The 20,273-nt window shown below is 46.6% G+C and overlaps 1 protein-coding gene across 8 annotated transcripts in view; it reads left to right on the top strand.

The window, feature by feature from the left end:
* The first annotated feature begins 661 nt into the window (after positions 1–661).
* The window catches only part of MKX (mohawk homeobox), a 49,497-nt gene continuing 29,885 nt past the window's right edge, over positions 662–20,273 (top strand). For 2 of the 8 annotated variants that reach the window (XM_065666640.1, XM_065666646.1), the window contains exons 1-5: positions 662–1,000; positions 1,461–1,702; positions 3,778–3,937; positions 11,646–11,799; positions 12,874–13,209. In XM_065666640.1, coding sequence (XP_065522712.1) covers positions 977–1,000; positions 1,461–1,702; positions 3,778–3,937; positions 11,646–11,799; positions 12,874–13,209 — 916 coding nt within the window. In that variant the 5' untranslated portion in view covers positions 662–976. Of the gene's footprint in view, positions 1,001–1,142; positions 1,229–1,355; positions 1,703–1,748; positions 2,023–3,777; positions 3,938–11,645; positions 11,800–12,873; positions 13,210–14,931; positions 14,973–20,273 lie in introns of those variants that run through there. The other 6 variants (XR_010609938.1, XM_065666642.1, XM_065666644.1 and 3 more) reach the window with 6 other exon arrangements.

Raw genomic sequence — 20,273 nt, 5'->3', positions numbered from 1 at the left:
GCAGAACCGCGTACCCCTCCGCTGTGGCCTCTCTGGTGTGGAAGCACGGGAGGAAATGAGGCCAAGGTGATGGAGAGGGGAAGAGATAAAGCCGGTAGCGGCTGTGCAGACTCGGGTCCTTTGGGGTCAAGTGGTCCCCAGCCTGGAGACCAGGACGGGGACAGGGATCCCACAAGGAAGCGAGGTGCCGTGGGGGTGTTGCTCGCAGGAGAGCCCGCGCCGCGCACGTCCCGCCGGCCCGCGGGCTTAGACGGCTGCGCCCCTCTCACCCGCGGCGGTCAAATAACGTCTGAATTACATCCTTGTAAATATTGACTGTGGCCATCTTCTTCGTTTCTGCGCACAGTAACCGAAGTGTTAAGCCCGGCGGAGCCGGGGCCGGGCTGCTGCGCCTCAGGGCAGCAAGGGGCCAGTGGACGCGCGGCACATCCGTAGGATCGGGCCAGGGGTGCACTCAGAGCTCGCCGGCCACCGAGCATCGCGTCTCCGCGGCAGCGCGCCGACCGCGCCGGGGATGCTGAAGGGAATGGGCTGTCTCCCGGCTTGGACTGCGGTCTAATTTATAACCTTGTAAGGGGGGAACACACACACACACAAGAGAAGACGGAAGAGGGTGGGGGGGGATGTTTCCTGGTTCGCCTTCATTAAACGCCAGCGTTAATGAGCGGCGCAGGGCTGCGGCTGCCCACGCTGCCGTTGCCGAGCCGGGAGTGCCCCGCGCCCACCCCGCGCCCCCTACGGGGGTCTCTCTCGCTGGCAGCGTGACCCCAGCCGGTGTCCTCAGCCACTTTTCCCGGGGGACTCCCCGTGCACACCGGGGACTGTCCAGCCGCGCACTGCCGTCCGCTCGGCTCCCCTCGCCGCGCTCCTGCCTCCCCTCCACGCACCGCCCCCCGACGCCGCGCTGCCCGGGCGGGGGCCGTGCCCTCGCTGGGCTCTGGGGTACCCTCATCGGGCCTGCCACCCTCCCCAGGGAATGGGGACCGGCGACCCTGGCAGCGTGAGTGGCTGGGCGGCTTTGCGCATTCGGTGGTCGTTAAAAACAACTTGTTTCCCTCCCCCCTTGGGGAGGGGGAAGGGGAAAACCATTGCGGGGGAGGGGAGGGGAAGGGAAAGGGGGGGAGAAAGGAAAGAGAGAGAGCAGGGGAGAGAGTAACACCAAACCCAACGGAAAACCCGCGCTCCGAACTATTGCGACACGGAGCGAGGAGCGCGGCGGAGGCTGGCGGTGAGGGGCGAGCGAGAAAGGAGCGGGCCGGGCCGCGGGAGCGGACCGGGGCTGGGGGGGGGGGGGGGGAGTGGGAGCGGGCCGGGCCGTGGGAGGGGCGGGCTGCTCCCCCCCCGTGGGTGGGCAGGCGGCTCCCGGTGCCTCCGCGCTGCCCCCCCGCCGGTCTCCCCGGGCGGGTCTCGGCGGTTCGGCGCGGCTGCCCGGTGACCGCTGCCGCCTCCCCGCAGCGCAGAGCGAGCTCCCGCACCTTGGAGCCGGCGGCCAGCCCGACGGCGGCCCCCAGCCTCCCACCATGAACACCATCGTCTTCAGCAAGCTCAGCGGCCAGGTGCTGTTCGAGGAGGACGCCAAGGAGCGGGAGCGGAGCGGCCGGCCCTACGTGGGGGTGGTGGAGGGGCCGCACCACGCCGAGGTGCTGCTCCCCGACAGCCCGTCCATCAAGGAGAGCCTCAGCCTGCGCAACCGGCGGACGGGGTATGACGAGCGCTCGCCTCCGCGCCGTGCACCGGCTCCGCGGGGCGGCCGTGCGTGCCGCTGCCGGCGCTCCCGGCCGCCCCGGCCCCGTTTTGGGGTTGCGAGATGGGTTTCTAGATGGGTTCTCCTCACGTCCCCGGGTCCGTTCTCCCTGGGACTCTCATTCCACAGCTCTATGGTGGGAAATTCCGGCAATAGGTGATGCAGAGGCGTCCGATTGGGCTGGAATGTGCCAGACAGAGCGCTCCTGTCCTGCGGTGTTTGACCTTCCCCTCTCTGCCTCTACACAAAAACAGACCGGGGAAACAGAGGCTTGTCGGGTATGATCGGGCGCCTTATGTAATTAAATCCCCCACAATACGGGGGCAAGGCGGAACGTTAAGACCTGGTGGTCGGGAAGGCCGCGGGGCCGACCTCGCCGGCGGGGCAGAAGCAGCCAGTTCGCGGTCGGGGCCGAGTCGGGCAGGCGCTGCGCGGCTCCCGGCACTTTCTCCGCCGTCCCGCGGGTTTGCAGCGCGCTGAGCGAACGACGGGAGGGAGCTGCGTTGTCGGTGCGTTCCCCGAGGTGGGATTTAAAACGGACTAGCGCGATGCCAGTCAAGGGCTGGGCAGGGTGATCTTGGGATCGGTTTTGCTAAAAAGGCAGCTGAGGTTGAGCCGCCTGCTGCTCGTTTTTTGTGTGCTGGAACAGGTGAAATGGGTGGTGAGCAGAGAGGACGTGTTAGTTCCGGTGCCTTGTCAGCCCTAACTCGAACGGTTAAACTGGCGAGCTCGGACCGGACATTTCGGGTCACCTTTATAAACTAAAGACTAAGGAGGATAGTCAGGAGGCAGAAACCCCGAGGAGCTGCTTCTACTGCCGAATTTCCACCTTAATGATTGCATCAGCTCCTACTTTTAACGGCGGTGCTCGTTGGTAGAACGAGCAGGTTATGTTGCATCGAAATGTTATTAGCAGCCGGTCGCGGCCAAGCTGGGTTGCCGAGGGAGCCCTGGACGAGGCAGCGACCGCAGCTGGGCTCGTTACAGCACGGCACGGCATAGCTCGGCTGGGCTCCGTACAGCACCGCCCGGCATGACCCGGCACAGCTCGGCTCGTCTCGGCACGGCGTCGTGGCGCCCCCTGCCGCCGCCGCCGGTAGCTGCCGCCTCCCGGAGCCTCCGCGCCGGTCCGCGCAGCGCTGTCCGCCGCGCTCGCTGCCGGCTCCAGCCCTGCTCTGGGTTTTCCCGCTGATGCCCCGGGTTTGCTCCCTCGCTTTTATTTTAGAGCTGCCTTTTTTTTTTTTTTTAACAAAAGGAAACCTTCTGCGGTTTTTGAATTTATTTATTTATTTTTAACGGTACCTGAGTTTCGTTCCCCCCGGTTTAACCTTTTCCCCTGTCAGCTTTCGGGCTTTGCGGGCCGCCTCGCCTCGCTGCCGGCAGCGCTGGGAACGGCACGCGGCTGCTCCGGAGCGCTCCTTGCCGCCGGCTGCAGGCAGAGGAGCAGTCCGGGAGGTGCTCGATGCCGAGAGCAAACATTCAGACGGCGGTCGGGCTCGGTTGGCTCCGGGGCAGCCCGCACCGCAGCCCTGTTCTCTCGGGGGTACGGGACCGGGGCCGTGCGGGGCGGGCCCTACCCTCCCTGGAAAGCACCTCTGTAAAAACACCGCCTGCTCGCCCGCCCGCCCGGCAGATGCCGGGCATCGTAAGCATCGGGACACTCAAACCCTGCACCGGCGGAGGACCCCTTCGAAGTCCCCGCAGCGGAGCCGTCCGAGCCCGCAGCATCATTCGCGGCCAGCGCCGGCCCAGTCCCTCCCCTCTGGGTCCGCTCTCTCAGACCCTCACGGGGCGTCCGGGGCAGCCGCTGCCATCGCCGCCTCCTGAGCGAGGGATGCGGCGTTGCAAGACCCCGAACACTCCGCGGCGACCGGGCTCTGCTGCCCCGGACAGGGTGCACCCCCGGCCGGGGATGGATGCGGGCAGGGCGCGCCCCGGGGCTGCGGAACCCTCCGAGTAGGGTCCCCGTTCGAGGAGGGGGGGCCGGGCAGGTGCCCGCTGCCCCGGCCCTCAGCGCTCCTTCTCCGCGGCAGGGCGCGGCAGAGCGGCGGAAAAGTGCGGCACAAGCGGCAGGCGCTGCAGGACATGGCGCGGCCGCTCAAGCAGTGGCTCTACAAACACCGCGACAACCCCTACCCCACCAAGACCGAGAAGATCCTGCTTGCACTCGGCTCCCAGATGACCCTGGTGCAGGTAAGGGAACCCCCTGTCCCCACCTCCGGCGACTGCTCCTGGCCATGTCATGGATGGGAGGGACAGGGACAAGGGACAGCAGCATCCTAAGCCCCTCTGTGACTTGAACAAGAGGCAGCAGTGGGTATCAGGGGAGACATCAGTGTGGCCAGCAAGATCCTGTGCGCACCTGTCCCTCTGCCCTCCCCAAGGCTTCCACGCCAGCAGGACTGTATCCCCCAAACAGGAATCCCCACATCTGTGCTATCCCGTCCGAGGAGGTGCTAAAGATAGTTGGCAAAAGGTGTGTGCTTTCCCTCCTAGGAAAAGGTCTTCGTCCTTTAATCCCATTTATAAATGAAGCGGAATTATGTTTGCTTAGTCTTTAAAAATCTCCAGGAAAAGAAAAGAGTAATGAGATATTTCAGCACAGAATAGGAATTGCTGAGGAAGCTGTTGAGAGCTACTCTTTCCCCTTTTGAAAATGGGCAAGAATAAGAACAGTTATGTTGTTCTGAGAATAATCGTCACCTGTTGCACAGCTGTTAGTATTCCCATGCAAACTGTGTGCAGCGGCGCAGCGTGTGCTTCACAGTCTTACAGGAATTATCATCATAATGTAATTAGATGTGGGGAATAATTATTTTGCTCTCAGGTAAAGCTCCACTGGAATGACTGGCAGTTGGGTTGCAGCAAGAGGCATAAAAGTGGCTGCGAATGTTCATAAATCTCACTTCTTTGTTCTCATTGCCATCTGGCTCTCTGCTGAAGTAGGTGGTTAAATGCTCTCAGTTGCTGAGTGATGCTATCTCAGGTCTGGATGCTGCAAAGATTTATGCATTGTGAGTAATCTAATTTCCTTGCTGCAGGCTACTGCTAGGTGCATAAAATGAAATACATGTGCTTGCAGGATTGGGCCCTCAGCACTCTGCCTAACACATTATGTGTCACTTTGCAAAGGACATGGAGAGAACGAATAAAATACTAGAAAAAGAAGGTGGTAATTCAGCATTATTAGTTTGAGTGCTCCTTCAAAAAAGCCCGTGCTATGCACTTTCGTCCTAGTAACAGCAAAACAGGAAACTTCTACACTTTAGTACCTCACTGTGAGACTGTTGCACTAGAAAAAACCACTCTAGCTTTGACAAAAATAATATTAATGTCTCAGAAAATGCCAGTTATAACTGGAAGATACAGTTAAAACAACTTCTCCTGCTTTCAAAAAATACACATGAAAGGTTTGCTCAGACTTTTAAAAATACAATTACATAAACACTATCCATTCAATGCCGCATTCAATAGGAGTACTTTATTGGACTACGGCTTTTAGAACATTCTTGTATTTTTACATATTTTAAAACATACACCCAGAATACATGTTGGGAGACTTTCACACTAATGACATTTGGGGAGTTGTGGCGGCTTTGGTAAATCGTGATGGGAATGTGAGATATGCCGCGTTAGCCTCTATAAAAGCATCAAGTGAGCCATGGCCACTGCTCCAGAGAGTTTTATGATCTGTGTAAGGTGTAGAATAAAATTAAAAGGAATCACAGAGGGCTGCATTTATGTGTGTTAGAGCCCCCTGACTCTAGTGAATTTACACTGAAGCTGAATTGAGTAGCCTTATTTCTACAAACTTTAATATCCAAAAGAGCTGTGCAAACCAGCACATCTATCTTCATTTACAGAAGCACACCATCTAAAAGAAACCCCAGATGTTTCTTCTATCATTTGGGTGCAATGCTCTTTTAATACAGAAATACAATAGCATATGTACAAGAGGTAAATACGTATGTCTGGCACCAGCAGTAATTCCTGAGCCTGGAAGGACAAAACAACACACACCCCACATCTACTTTTCAGATGACCAGAAAGAGCAAGACTGTAATCCAGATCAAAATTCTTGTTTTCTGAGAGTGAGAGAGCAAGCGCCAGGCTGTGACCTCAGTCACACTGGGCACATCTGAAATAGCTTCCCTGAAGGCTGAGCTGTTTCAGCAGAGTGGTATTAGCAAAAGCAGGCTTAGGTCTGGGCTTCGGTATCTGTTGGAAATATTTGCTTGTGCCCCAGGAGGGCCGCTTTGCAAAAGCATCATCCACGGTCTCCTGTGATTGCTTTTCTAATCTAGCAACACCAGACATCACTGGCTAACCAGGAGCTGGTGTATGATGTTTTCTCCAGGTTTCATGCCTTCACGTTCGCTGACGTGTCTCCTGTTTCCTACTCTTCTTCCATTGTTCAGTGCTGTCCTGTGGTGTATGCTCTTGGCTGGGAATGCATGCTTGCCCCCACATCTTTCAAATCCTGCGGAGGCTGTTGTCTGCTGACAGCTGTTACCTCTTCCCAGCATCCCTCGTGTGCTGACGCCTTGTCATTGGAAGCCCTAGGGAAGGCAGAAGATACTGTTGAAAATCCCTGTTGAGTCTCGGCCGAAGTGCCATTTAGGGAATGAATAGTTGGGGTTTTTTGGTTTTCACCTGACTGCTGACCTTAGAAAAAGTCTTCAGCAGCTGCCTGGAAGATGATGTTGATCATGAGTGGTATTGATAATATAGTTGTACGTCTTCTCCACATGCTTTTCTTTCACCTAATGAACCTTATTCCAGTATGTACCATCTATCCAAAGGAGCTTTTGCAGGACTGTGGCATAGATAAACCCAATCCTTCTGTGAGACAAAAACTTCAACATCCAGCCCTGTTTTCTGCTGTTACTATTAGGACAGTATCTGCATGAAAGTAAGATTTCACAGCTTACTTTCATTAGCTTTGGTATTACCCAGCTTGTTCCACCTCACAAATACTTTGGCTTATCCTCCTGTTCCTAGGAGCAGGGGGGCTGTTGCTGTTGCATGTCTATCTGCACTGCAGAAGGAAAGTCAAACTCTTTCAAGGAGGTAGGGTTTCACAGGAATCATAAATCACCTTGTTTCTTAATAATATGTAGCAGCAAAACCTGGGGCAAATTCTGGGCTGCCTTATTCCTGAGCAGGCCAACGACATCTTCAGGAGTCCTCAAAGCAAATGTTATTGCAGCTTTTAGTCTAACAGTCCAAAGTTTTCTACTTCCCCAACTGCCAAAGCAGGAAACCAAAAAAGCAATATAGTTTGAAAAGGCATTTTATGTTTTACTGCAATTAGATTCCAATGCAGAATCCAATAATTTGTCCTATTAATATGCTACATTTTCATTTGTATTACTACCACAGTGCTTGATTTATTTTATTTTAAATTTTGGTTCAGATGTTTTAGTAAAATAAAAAAGAAAAATGGCCGTATATTCCTTCCAGGAAGAAATATGAATGGCCATATTGTTGAAGAGAAGCTTTTTGCAATACTAGGATTGATATATCGGTCATGTACTGCTATGGATTTAATAGTATTCAGATTCATAAAGGCATATCTGGATTACCAGAGGAGGAAAATCGCTTGATTTCTGTTCCCTTTCTGAAACTTTGGCCACTCTTAAGCAGTGAAGCAGAACAAATTACAGTAAAACTAAAGAGTCTCCTCAGAAGTAAAACCAGAGGGCCAATATTTCATTATGCCAATTTAAGTACCTGATGCTCTTCGGAAATGACTGAGTGGCTATAAAATATGAACGCTGGAAGTCACATCCATTATCGTTCTCCTTGGGTTTTGTCTGTTTACTTTTTGAAGAACTGCACGATCGTTACTTTACGAGAATAGTGAGTTTCATCATGCCTTTTTTTTCAAGCTACTTAGTTCTTTGTGAGGTTTCTGGGACAAGGATTTTCCCACTGGTTTTTGTGTTAAGTAATTGTTTTGGTTTTCTTTTATTATTCTCAAAATTCATGGTAGTGTAACTTGGGACCATGGTAAAGGATGGATGGCTTTTGGCAGCTTTGATTTTTTCTTAATTTTTTTCTTCTTAAGTAAGTGTGGTGCAAACAGGCACTGGTAGTGAGTGGGACCTACAGCAGTAGGCAGACAACTTTTGAAAGACCATGTAATGCACAAGGTAGCATTTGGGCTGCTTGAAATTAGTGACAAAACTGACCTTGGCTTTAAAGGAGCCAGGAGCAGCCTGTAATAAGTGTTTCTGGAGTGAGTTTGCTGCTTTGTGCTTTAGCAGAAAGCTTCTCTTGTAAATGTTGACTTCAGATGCTTTCATAATCATAGAATCATAGAATTGTTTAGGTTGGAAAAGACCGTAAAGATCATAAAGTCCAAATGTTAACCTATCCAAGTCCATCACTAAACCATGTCCCTAAGCATCACATCTGCCATCTTTTAAGTACCTCCAGGGATGGTGACTCCACTGCTTCACTGAGCAGCCTGTTCCAATGCTTCACAACCCCTTCGGTGAAGAAATTTTCCTAATATCCAGTCTAAACCTCCCCTGGCACAACTTGAGGCCATTTCCTCTTGTCCTATCGCTTGTTACTTGAGAGAAGAGACCAACACCCACCTCACTACAACCTCCTTTCAGGCAGCTGTGGAGAGCGATAAGGTCTCCTTGAGCCTCCTTTTCTCCAGGCTAAATGACCCCAGTTCCTTCAGCTGCTCTTCATAAGACTGCTCTCTAGCCACTTCGTCAGCTTTGTTGCTCTCCTTCGGACACACTCCAACACCTCAATGTCTCTCTTGTAGTGAGGTGCCCAGAACTGAACACAGTATTCGAGGTGCAGCCTCACCCATGCTGAATATAGGGTAACAATCTCTTTCCTAGCCCTGATGGCTATGCTATTTCTGATACAGGCCAGGATGCTCTTGGCCTTCTTGGCCACCTGAGCACAAGCTGGCTCATGTTCAGCCGGCTGTTGACCAACACCCCCAGGTCCTTTTCCTCTGAGCAGTTTTACAGCCACTTTTCCATAAGCCTGTTGGCTTTGCACGGGGTTGTTGTGACCCAAGGACAGGAGCCAGCACTTATTAAACCTCGCACCATTGGCCTGGGCCCATCCACCCAGCCTGTCCAGATCCCTCTCCAGAGCCTTCCTATACTCCAGCAGATCAACAGCCCCATCCAACTTGGTGGGACAACATCTGCAAACTTACTGAGGGTGCACTCGATCTCCTCATCCAGATAATTTATAAAGGTATTAAGCAGAACTTGCCCCAGGACCGAGCTGAGCCATGGGGAACCACTTGTGACTGGCTGCCAACTGGATTTAACTCCAGTCACCACCAGTCTTTGGGCCTGGCTCTCCAGCCATCTGGCATACCCAGAGAAGAGTATGCCTGTCCGAGTGATGAGGAGCCAGTTTTCACAAGGAGGATGCTGTGGGTAATGGTGTCAAAAGCTTTACTAAAGACTAGGTAGACAACATGGAAACGGATCATGTTAGTCAAGCAGGACCTGCCTTTCATAAATCCATGCTGACTGGGCCTGAGCACCTGTACATGCTGTGTGATGGCACTGAAGATGATCTGTTCCATAAAGAGCATGATAACAGGGTGCAATATATTTGTCTCATTAGGGAATAATGATCAAATACTACTATTTCCTCCTCTCATAGCAGAAGACTTAAAATATGATTCATCTTTTCATATTGATATGCAGAAAGCAAAGCATTGGCATGGGAAGAATGAGCCCAAAATAAACCAAGAGTACCATACAAAAATCACTCCTGCTAAATTTAATTGCTTTTATGTATGAGTCACACTAATACTACCCATCTTTCTTTTCTGTATATGGCACTTCACTGATGAAATATTTCAGTATGTAATGAAATGGAGCATAATGAAATTTTTCTCGTGAGAGGTTGGAAAGCTGTCAGTTTTGTAAGATGCTGCAGTAACTGCTGTAACATTCAGTGAGACTGTAGATTGATCCATCTCTATCATTACATACTTGATTTCAGAGTTACACTAAATCATGCAGCAGCCAGGTGACTGCTGCTTCAGCTGAACAGTCTGGAGTGAGTTTGTTAACAGCTTTAGAAAGTGGATAAATTCCAGTCCACCCTTTCTCATTTATTATGATTGCTGTGTCAATGTGATGAATATAAACAAGTAGCCTTGGAAGAGAATGAAAATTACTTACTCTTCTCTGCTAGCTACAGTTTTGGTCTTCTAACCCGTTGCAGTAAACTACATGGTGTGTAAACTTAGGTGTTTGGCATCTGAACACTGATACAGGGCTCACTGTTGTTTTTAGTGAAGCCCTGTTTCATGCAAACGTTAAGTAAAATCACAGTGACAGGCTAAAGGTGCCATTACTAATTTCTGGGTGAGAGTTTGAACAGAAATGTTCTTTTCCCTTTAAGCAGATAATGTATTTTTCTCATAATCACCCTAGAAGAGATTATCGATACAGCGTAATCAGCCAAATACTTCTGTGCAGTTCATACAACCTGAGCTACAATAGACAGATGACAAAACTAGGGCCAAAATCCAACACTGAGGTCTACAGTTTGGCTTTCTAGTAGGTGGGGCACCATGTGTTGATAAATTATGTGTTAACTTGCTTTGCAGGTTAGCATAAATTAAATGGTATGATCATTCCCAGGTCAGAATATGACTGCAGTGGTCTCCCGCTTCCTCTATGTGAACTTTCACAACACAAAGATGTGAGTGGGACTATAGACTCCCGACATTCTTTACATTCCCCTTTACAAGTAATGCTACTCCACCTCTGTCTTGCAGAGGTCATGTCAAAATACACTTATTCCTGCAAGGAGTAAATAGCATTTTAAGACCTGATTTATCATTAAACAAATATTGTTAGAGTGTAGGTAGCTTGCCTCTGCTCTCTCTTGTAGTAAGGTTATGCTAAGGTCACCCTGTCAGTATCAAGTATTTCCTATTTTATATATTTTTAAGTTACAGTAGAATCAAGGCCAGCATTTTCTTAGGTATGCTTTCATGCTTAGTTGCTGCAAGTACACGCATCCCACTTGGTGGTTTAATTAGCACTGCTGGCTCAGATGACTGTACTTGCTCTTTGCTGCTATGGTGCCTGAAGCACTGTGAAATCTTGTGTTTGAGCCTTTGTGGTGACCCTGTATGCTAGAAGGATACCAACATGCATCCCTTTTGTAATGTCAAACTCTAAAAAACACTGTGCAGCTGAGAAGGAATACAAGCCAGTCTCTTGTTTCGTAGTCCCCTTGTGAAGAATATGCATCCTCAGTGGTTTTTAGGGTTTCCACAACAGAAAGAGTTCACAAAAACTGCTGCTCTGTAGGGCAAATGGTTGATTTCTGCAGTGACTCCAAGTACATTGGTACATTGTATTCTGTGTAAGACTTTTGTGATACCCACTCTCTGTCATACTTAGAGTACTGATAAAACATGAGGGAGAATTTGGGCTTTTATGTAACCAAATTCAGAATGTGTTTTTTTTTTTTTTTCTCTTCCACAGCTTTATTATAGCCTACATAAATGTCAAAGGCAGATTACCAAACATTACCTGTTGATTTGAACTTAGGATATTAGCAGCGTATCAAAGGTTCATATTAAAAGTTCAGGGCAGTATCTTTAAAACAAAACAAACAAAAAGATTAATATAAAAGGAGGATTTGAGAACACCTTAATTAAAACTTTGTTCATAATGAGGGTTTGCTAACATTTGTGAAGGGTGGGAAGCCTGAAACTGCCTTTCTGTCTGAGGCTCCTGCTCTGCTCTGGGATATTCATGGACTTTTGTTCATGTTTCCCTTGTTTGCAGTTTTCTTACATAAACCTCATGAAAACTCTATGGGTTAGATTTATTTATTTGCATAATTTTCAAGGGAAACTAATACACTGTTTTGTGTGCAGGTATCCAACTGGTTTGCCAATGCAAGACGTCGTCTGAAGAATACTGTCAGGCAACCAGATCTTAGCTGGGCTTTACGAATAAAACTGTACAACAAGTACGTTCAAGGAAATGCTGAACGACTCAGCGTGAGCAGCGATGACTCATGCTCTGAAGGTTTGTTGACGCTCTTCTTATCAGTTTTAGACCGATTAAAATGTACTTAGAAAGTATCAGGTACCTTACGTTAGCTCTGATTCCTCACAAAGCATACTCTGTGCTGTATTTGGGGCCCAGATACTCTGCAGCCTTTCAAAGTGGGATTGTGTAGGTTAATCTGGGGGACAGTCTGGTTTTGTGTTATAGCATCGTTCCTAGAAAAATAGTCATTAGTTCATTAGATTCTACAAGACTATTACTTTAATCTGCGTTAAAGGAAAAAAATTATTAGTCTTGTTGGTTTAAGGAAATGAGAAATCTCTTGGCTGTTACTTTCCTTGATGTAAGGGCTATAACAATATCACATCATTAACAAGAGAATCTGATTAACAAAAGAATCTGATTAACTTCAGCAAGGCTTATTGTATGGTAAACTGAATATTACTGTTATTTATTTTATGTATTTTGCCATCAGTTTATTTCCTTAAAAGGTACACTGAAATTCCCTCTTTTATCCAAGTGAACAGATGTAGGATTTTTTTAAGTAACACCCTGTGTTTTTTAATAGAACATTTCTATTAATTACATCGGTGGGTACTTTTTTTAGTTGGATGTGACATGGAGATACATTGACAGGAACAAATTCTATAGAACATTGTCAGAAATCTTTGTGTGAATTTTTAGAAGAGTATGTTTCAATTACCTTCGTTCCAGTTTCAGTTTGTATAATACTGTAGTATACAGGAGAGCCAATCTTCAGGTTAGAACTCAGCTTATTCACACACATTTTTAAATGCTTACCAGTGATTTAGGTCACTTCTCATTTTTTCTCCACGTGCCTTGTATTACTCCTGAACAAATTAGACAGAGACTGTTTTCTGAGTGAATTAATTTGGAATAGCTGGAGCATCTGAGAACCTTGGGAACTGCTGTGAGCAATGTGTGAATAGAAGAAAATGAAAATAATTTTCTGAAGCTGAAGTTATTGTCTACTTTTAGCTATATTTATAACATTTTAAAACATGTAGAGGAAGCTTCTTTTTAAATATTAGGTATTTGATGTGTTCTGCATCTTTGTTCTTTTGTTTTCAGATGGGGAAAATCCTCCAAGAAACCATATGAATGAAGGGGGATATAACAAACCAGTTCATCACACTGTGATTAAAACTGAAAATTCAGTAATAAAAACAGGAGTGAGACCAGAAACAAGTGCCAATGAGGATTATGTGTCACCCCCCAAATACAAAAGCAGCTTATTGAATCGTTACCTAAATGACTCACTGAGACATGTCATGGCTACTAATGCAGCTATGATGGAAAAAACAAGGCAAAGGAATCACTCTGGTTCATTTAGTTCCAATGAATTTGAGGAAGAATTGGTGTCCCCATCATCATCAGAGACAGAAGGCAATTTTGTCTACCGGACAGGTAAGGGATTCTTTCTGCATCATTTCTAATACAGCCAGCTTTGGTGGATGGTGTCACTTGAAATGGGTGTCACCTGATCATGCCTTTTATGAGAGTGGATAACTCCTATCCATCCTCTCATATGAGAGTGGATAACTCCTGTCCACACTTCCATTCACTGGAGAAGCTCTACCTGCAGTATTGTAGTTAAATGCTTTTACTGACTGCTAATGAAGCTGAAGCTATGGGGATGATTTTTTAAACGACACTTAAAGGCTGGTTTTGGGAGCTTTAAGACAAGCCTGAAAAAGGAGAAAACTCCTAAAATAGGGGAGGACTAGGGTCCGATTAGAGCACTCACGAGGACTAGGGGAGAACTGGTGTCCCAGCTGGGAGGAAAAGAAGGGCTTTGAAATTTCAAGGTGGCTGTTCGTGGAACTTACATGAGCCATATGCCTCCCATGCATGCACACCTTCCCTTGTTGTGCAGCATCTTTTCTGTCCTCAGAGTGTTTCATCCAGTGCATGGCCCTTTAGTGCTCATGTATCTCTTACAAATAGATGGATTAATTTAGAGCAATTTCTGCATCATTGTCCAGAGATAGTGCACTGAGTTAAGGGGCCACGGACTTGACCATTATGTATCTTGGCTTAGTGTTCTTTTGAAGAGTTACACATCATTTATTATTTTAATCTTATCAATAAAAATATAAAAGCATTATTTATATCATGTGCTTTGTTACCAGTCAGAGGAAGGCACATGGGACTGCCTGCTTCATGCCAGTAAATTGCTGTAAATCAGGGTGAGATCAGGACTTGCTCAGTCCCCATGGGGCAGGGAGTCCTGGAAGGCTCCTCTTGTGAAACTTGTTCTGTATTCCTGTGGGGCGTAAGGCAAAGACTGCCTGCCCCCTTATCTTTCTAAAACATGAGGTCTTGCACCTCAGGGTTTACAGCCATCACAGCAGCGCTTCGTGTTGTCCAAGGGACTTTCTCGTGGGGGTTATTCTCCCAGGGACCACCCTGTGGGCAGCTTTGCTTTTGGGATGGATAAATATTGATTAAAAGCACTGGAGGGCTTCGCACTAAAGTTCATACAGATTTAGATGATGTTGGTTTCCCTTGGCTTCTCTGGCAGGCAGGTTCAGGTGACCCTCACCTTTAAAACCTCCGAAGTTTGCAGTCTTTGCCCTCTCTTTTCTGGCACATTTCATGTGTTTATTTGCTCCTGTAGAGGAGCCACAAGGACTTCAGGAGGCTGAATGTGCTGGTGAACATAGAGGGACGTGAGTGTGTGCAGCTTGTCAGGGGATAACCGAGGTGACACAGTGGGGGCCCTTCGGAGAAATGAGATCTCCTGGGGAGGAAGAATAGTGAAAGCACGATGAGTAAGTTTCAAAATTAACTCTCTCTGCTCATTCAGCTTTATTTTCCAATATACCAAATGCATTTGGACCGCATTATGGGCATATTGTCTGCCAAGTTTTATTTTTAAGTGAAAAGCTACTCAAGAACAGATGCAGCAGCTCAGATACAGAAACTTCTGTTTTTCTGTACTTTTCTGTGCTATAACTTAAAAATGGACACAGTGACTTCTTAAAAATTGTAATAAATTTGCTACTGGATTAAGTTCTTCTTGCCAAGTTTCAAGCTGTACTGAAAAACATGGTCTTTAATGGGAATGCTGAGACAGGCACACTGTAACTGTGCGAGTTCACAAAAACTGGTATATTTGTTCTTCAGGTTCATAACTGACATTGCTGGAGCTCCTCTTGAGATTTTATGTAAGTCGGTTCCTAGATATCTTTATTAATGCTTTGAAGTGCTATGGTCTTTGATGTGAACCTATCAGCAGCTCTCAGGATAGAGTTTTATTCTTTCTACACTTCCAAAGCAGGCGAGCAGTAACCTGTTGATAGGGAGAAAACAGATCATTTGCACATACTTTGTTATTTGGTATATCCTTCATATATATGTGTGTGCATTCAGGAAATAATGGGTTCAAATAGACTTTTCCCAGCTGCAAAATTACAGTATTAATTAATGATATTCTAATGATGTTATGCAGAAACTGATCCCTTCATGAGCAAAGCAGATATTGTAAAGTTATCGTTCATTCATAAAATCTGTTCACAAATAGATTAAATTATCCAAATAATTGTTAGATGTGAAGAGAGAAATAAGGATGTTTTATTTTTTGTGTCTTTTCTCTGTGATTTGAATACCTGGGATAGCAGTTTTGAGTGCAGTCATGTAGCAGAGCTGTATCTGTGTTCTCAGAAATAGCTGTAATCCATTTTGGCTAAGCAAAATAACAGGGTATGGCTGACTGTACCACTCATACCTTCCTGAAAGCAGCAAGTGTATTTTTACGCGAGGTATCGCCACTTACAAGGAGGTCCCCACTGAAATTTTTTGTTAAGCGAAGCAGCTGATTTTTAACACAAAGGGGCTGAAGCAGAATTGTGGAGTCCCTCCTGGATGTTTTAGTTTATAAAGACAATTTGAGTGGTATTTAAAAAAAACACAGAGTGCAAGGTGATTGGCATTTTATTTTTGAGACACGTTTGGCAAGGTTGCTGTGCTCCTAAGAGCAGGCAGCCATTGGCATTGAAGCAAATCCCTTATTGTGTTTCACTGGAAAAGGAACTTTTCGTAGTAGATTGTGAGTGGAAAGCTTACTCACTGCATCTGGTTCATGTTACGGGCCAGACCCTGAGTTCGGGTACATCAGTGTGTCTGGAGCGACTTTGCTCACCCAGTGCCCAGGTTCAGGGTGGCCACGAGTGCCTCAACAGCCTGTGCCAAATTAACAGGGTACAAGTGCAGTGTCCAGTGACAAAACCGAGACATTACAGTTTAAAGTTTATAAGGAAAATGGGCTCTACGGTTTCCCATTGCAGTCATTAACATGCTTATAAACACGGGACCATATGCTACTCTAGCTTCATGCAACTGGGAAATCCCAGGTAAAGATTGAGAACAGGCTATATAACCAACTGTCAGGAGAGCAGCCTCACTTTATACCTCTGCACAATTGCGAGTTCATGGAAAGCAGCTTTAGTGCTGGGGTGGGATCAGCATATCCTGAGCCGGAGGCCTCACAGGTGCGGTGCCCTTACTGCCGCTGCTCCCAGCCACTCCATACCACTCTGGCTGCATGTCCTGGGAAGCTGGGGAGCTGCAGCGGGACGTGGCGCAGGCAGCAGGGAGAATGGAGCAGCTGGGAAAGAGTGCAACTGTACTTGGATATGTCACATATGCGAGCGTTTCTGTCGTAAGCTGATACGCTTATGTATATAACGTGACATACGTGAATGTGCTCACTTGAGGCAGAAAATTTCTGTTTGGATTAATCACAGTGAAGGTATAATGTATAAATATATATAATTGGTCAAATATGTGTCTTAAACTGACCACTGAAAGGCTTGGTTCAGTGTTTGTGTTTAGTTAAAAATCCATGTTGGAGAACAAGTTTTCATTAACTCCTTGGCATGCTGTCATTCACAGCAGGTTCTCTGTGTGACAGGAATAACCAAAACCAGACTTGCCTATCTGTATTTGTTGTACAAATGCACACAGGAACAACACTGACTGCAACAAGCACCCCAGAAATCCATAAAGGAAAGATCTAATGATGTTTATAGTGAGGCTGGACATAAATCTAAAGCGGCAGCAGCAGTCTTTGGTTTACGGATCCTAAGATGCTGACTTTTCCTGTAATCACACGGCAGTGCTCTGCGGGTACCCGATCGTCAGTCACCTGCGGGAACAAAATGTTCTGTATCGTTACAGCACAAAGAAATGAAAAATCCCAACTTTCTGGGGTATTGCTGTCTGGTGAGCTGCACTTGGTGAATGAAAGCAAAAATTAAAATGAGAAAAAGAGAGATGAAATGGCAGGACAGGGAGTTTTCTAACTTTTTTCTGCAGGCAGGTTTTCATTGATTTCACTTTATATGTTACTTAGCACAGTGGAAAAGCCAGAACAAATAAAAATAGTGAGGAAACTAAAGACTTGCAGGCCTGGAAAGGAGGGTGGATTTTAACTAAACTCGTGAATGGTTGATTTTTGAGCATGTTTGATCTCTATTTTTAGATGTTTATACTCAGGAGTGTGCTCTGTTTCTGATGTTTTCATTACTACTGCGTTTTTCTTTCCTCTTGCCTTCCTTTCTTACTTTCATTTGGATCTTGCAAAGTTTGTGATTTATAAAGCATGATCCTGGGTCATTTATTGCAGCATACTGAGCACCTCTGATGAGACCCTCAGCACACTCCAGGATCAGGCCTGCATTCATAAAGAGCACTTAAATGTAAGGCTGTAGCCATGCACATAAGTACTATAGAGAGGCACATGCAAGCTGCAGAACAGCGCTGTGATTTTGTGTGGTCCTTGCCAACTTTTCCTCACAATTTAACATTTTTAGAAATTAACATGTAATTTAAAAATGAGCTATAAAATTTAAAGGCATAATATGAACACAATGGAACCTGTTTTTAGAGACAACTCAAGGGACCCACAAAAACCACTTGTACCAGGGACTTTTGTAAGTTTGATCTAAACGGTGCTGGAGACCTTGGGGATACTTTAAAATAAATGGTAACCTGGGAGAGCTGAAGGAGGTCCTTGTTGCAAATCCTAATGTCATCCAGAAGTGAAATGGAAAAGGGGAATGTCAAGTACAGTATTAAATGCACACAGCAGCGTAACTGCAATTTGAAGGTTACACGGTTAAGATCCTATTTCTGCAGGAATTTTATTATTGCATGACCCGATTCGTCAACACTGAAATAGCATGGAATTGAGAATTGAGGAGAGGATTGCGTTTAATTTGCTGTTCTGTTGTTTTTTTCTGAGCAAAGATTAAAAGGAAATGGCTTTACTACAGGGACAATGTCAGGTTTAATATACCAGATGTGACAACCCAAACATGAGAATTTTAAAGATCCTGCCTGTTCCCTGCTAGTTCAATTGTTTTTTCACTTTTTGTATTTCTTACAGTTTGAACAGCAAAAATCAGATAAGATGCTTTTTAATTCCTTTTAGTCTTTTGGTTTCTTAGTATTTGAGCTGCAGGGAGAATGGGTCAGAATTATTTCCACATGACCCTGGAAAACAGTGCTTTGTCAAAACTGAATCTTTTTTTTGTGGAAAGGTAGGAGTCTCAGCCTCTCTCAGGCGGGGGGACAGGGGGTGCTGGCTGGGCTGGGAGCATTGATGGTGCTGGGGACAGAGCACCTGTGCAAAAGCCTGGACACCCCAGGCTTGAGGGCAGGCAGGAGAGAGCTTTGCCTGGAGCCAGTCCTATGGGAAGGAGAAACAGAGTGCCTGGCAGCAGTGGCTTTTCTGAGCCATTTGTCTCCACTCCCTGCTTTTAATGGTCAGTTTTGTGGGAAAAGAGAGTGCTTGTTTTCTCACAGGTGCTGAGTGCAAACACTGCATCCTTGTCTTATCTGTTTGTTTACAGATGCAAATGACTATGAATGTTTTGGGCTTCTTTTCTTTTGGACTTTCGGCTATGTGCAAGTCAGTTGTGCTTCTAATAGCCGCATGTTCGTGGGCATAATTCAGGTATAATTGCTGTGGAGACCCCATGCGGCAGAGGGGGTGCGCCTCTGCTGGTTTTGCTTCTGTTGATGTCATGGCCAATTTTCCATGTCCTTCAGCAGAAAATAGCTCAAGCCAGTTGTTTGGCTGCAGAGGATTTTCTTCAAGTCAGTTTGCTTCAGGACTCCTGACAGCTTTATCATCACAGAGAATAAGATGTTCTTACATGAATGATTTGAAATGGAAAAGATGACAGCATCTGACCAGAAAATCAGAGAGATCAAAAAAAATCAGGGGATGAGCCATGTTTCCATGGCCACAGGTTGCTGCTGCCTGTGCTGGTACAGCAGCTCGCCTCTGTTTCTCTGAGACCATTAAAAATTCCCCAATGCAAGTATTCGCAGCAGCAGCCAAAAAAGCAGCAGACCCCTACGCTTGCCGAAGATCTCTCCCAGACACAGCAGGAAAAATGTATGGTGCTGTCACTGATGGCTAACAATGATATATTTTAATACTCCTCTTTATAGTTAGCCAGTGCTCCGGGCCTCAGTAAGCGCTGCTCCCCGGCAAGCCTTGGACTGCATTCATTTAGCGAAGGTGTGTGTTAAAAAAAAAGAAGAAATAATTATCCCCATTTTCCTATTGTTCCAAACTTCTTTAGAATTATACTTGGTCTTAAAACCTGGGCCCAACCCAAATCTGAATGTTTCAGGAAATTATGTGCATGGAGAAGCACGTGATCATAAATCAGACTGATTTCCAGTTTTAGCTGCAGACTGCATGGCTAGTAATGAATATAATAAGGAAATTAGTAAGAAAATTAGCAGTTAATTTAAGGAGTGTTTAAAAAGTGTGTGAAACTACGGTTTGGGAAAACTGATTTAGTGAAATGGATGTGATTCCTTCTCCCCTTCCACTGCCTGAGTAGGATTTTCCTGGTAGCTGGATTTCTGGGCAGATCTCTTACAGCAGAAAAGTCAGGCTTCAATCCTGCCTTACAGTGCATCAGCTCCTGTGGCTTTTGCACTGATTCAGGGGATCCTCAACCTTGCAAAACTGAAGCCACCACTACTCTAAGCAGTTGCATGTGTTGCAAAAGGAAGCACTGCTTGAATGAGGAAGGCAAAGGGGGTTTGAGAGAGAGATAACAAGAGAATGGGAAAATGCACCAGTTCAAGAAGAGGAGCAGAAAGGTCGCAGTGCTGCAGTGCAGGTGCAGCAGCCAGGGATGGAGCAGTGCAGCATCAGTCAGGAGAGTGGGTTTGCATCCTGTGGGTCATCCCCATAGTCTGCCCTCCCTGTGCTTCATGGACGTGTGTGCAGAGCAACCCTGCCACTGTAGCTTTCCCCCATATGCTTCTGGGGCACAAAGGAGGGTATGTCTGCTCTCTCCTCTATGCAGGAAACCCGGCAGCAAATATGATTACCAGCTGTTTGTGACAAAGAGGGGAAGTAGGCCAATGAGCATGAAAAATATGGCACAATTTTAAACATGAAAGAGAAAAAAAGAGGAACAAAACATACTCTGCTCTTG

Source organism: Lathamus discolor, chromosome 2 (assembly GCF_037157495.1).
Source record: "Lathamus discolor isolate bLatDis1 chromosome 2, bLatDis1.hap1, whole genome shotgun sequence".
In the NCBI taxonomy this organism is placed as follows: Eukaryota; Metazoa; Chordata; class Aves; order Psittaciformes; family Psittacidae; genus Lathamus; species Lathamus discolor.
The sequence above is the reverse complement of the archived record's forward strand: the minus strand, read 5'-3'. Positions and strand labels throughout refer to the sequence as shown.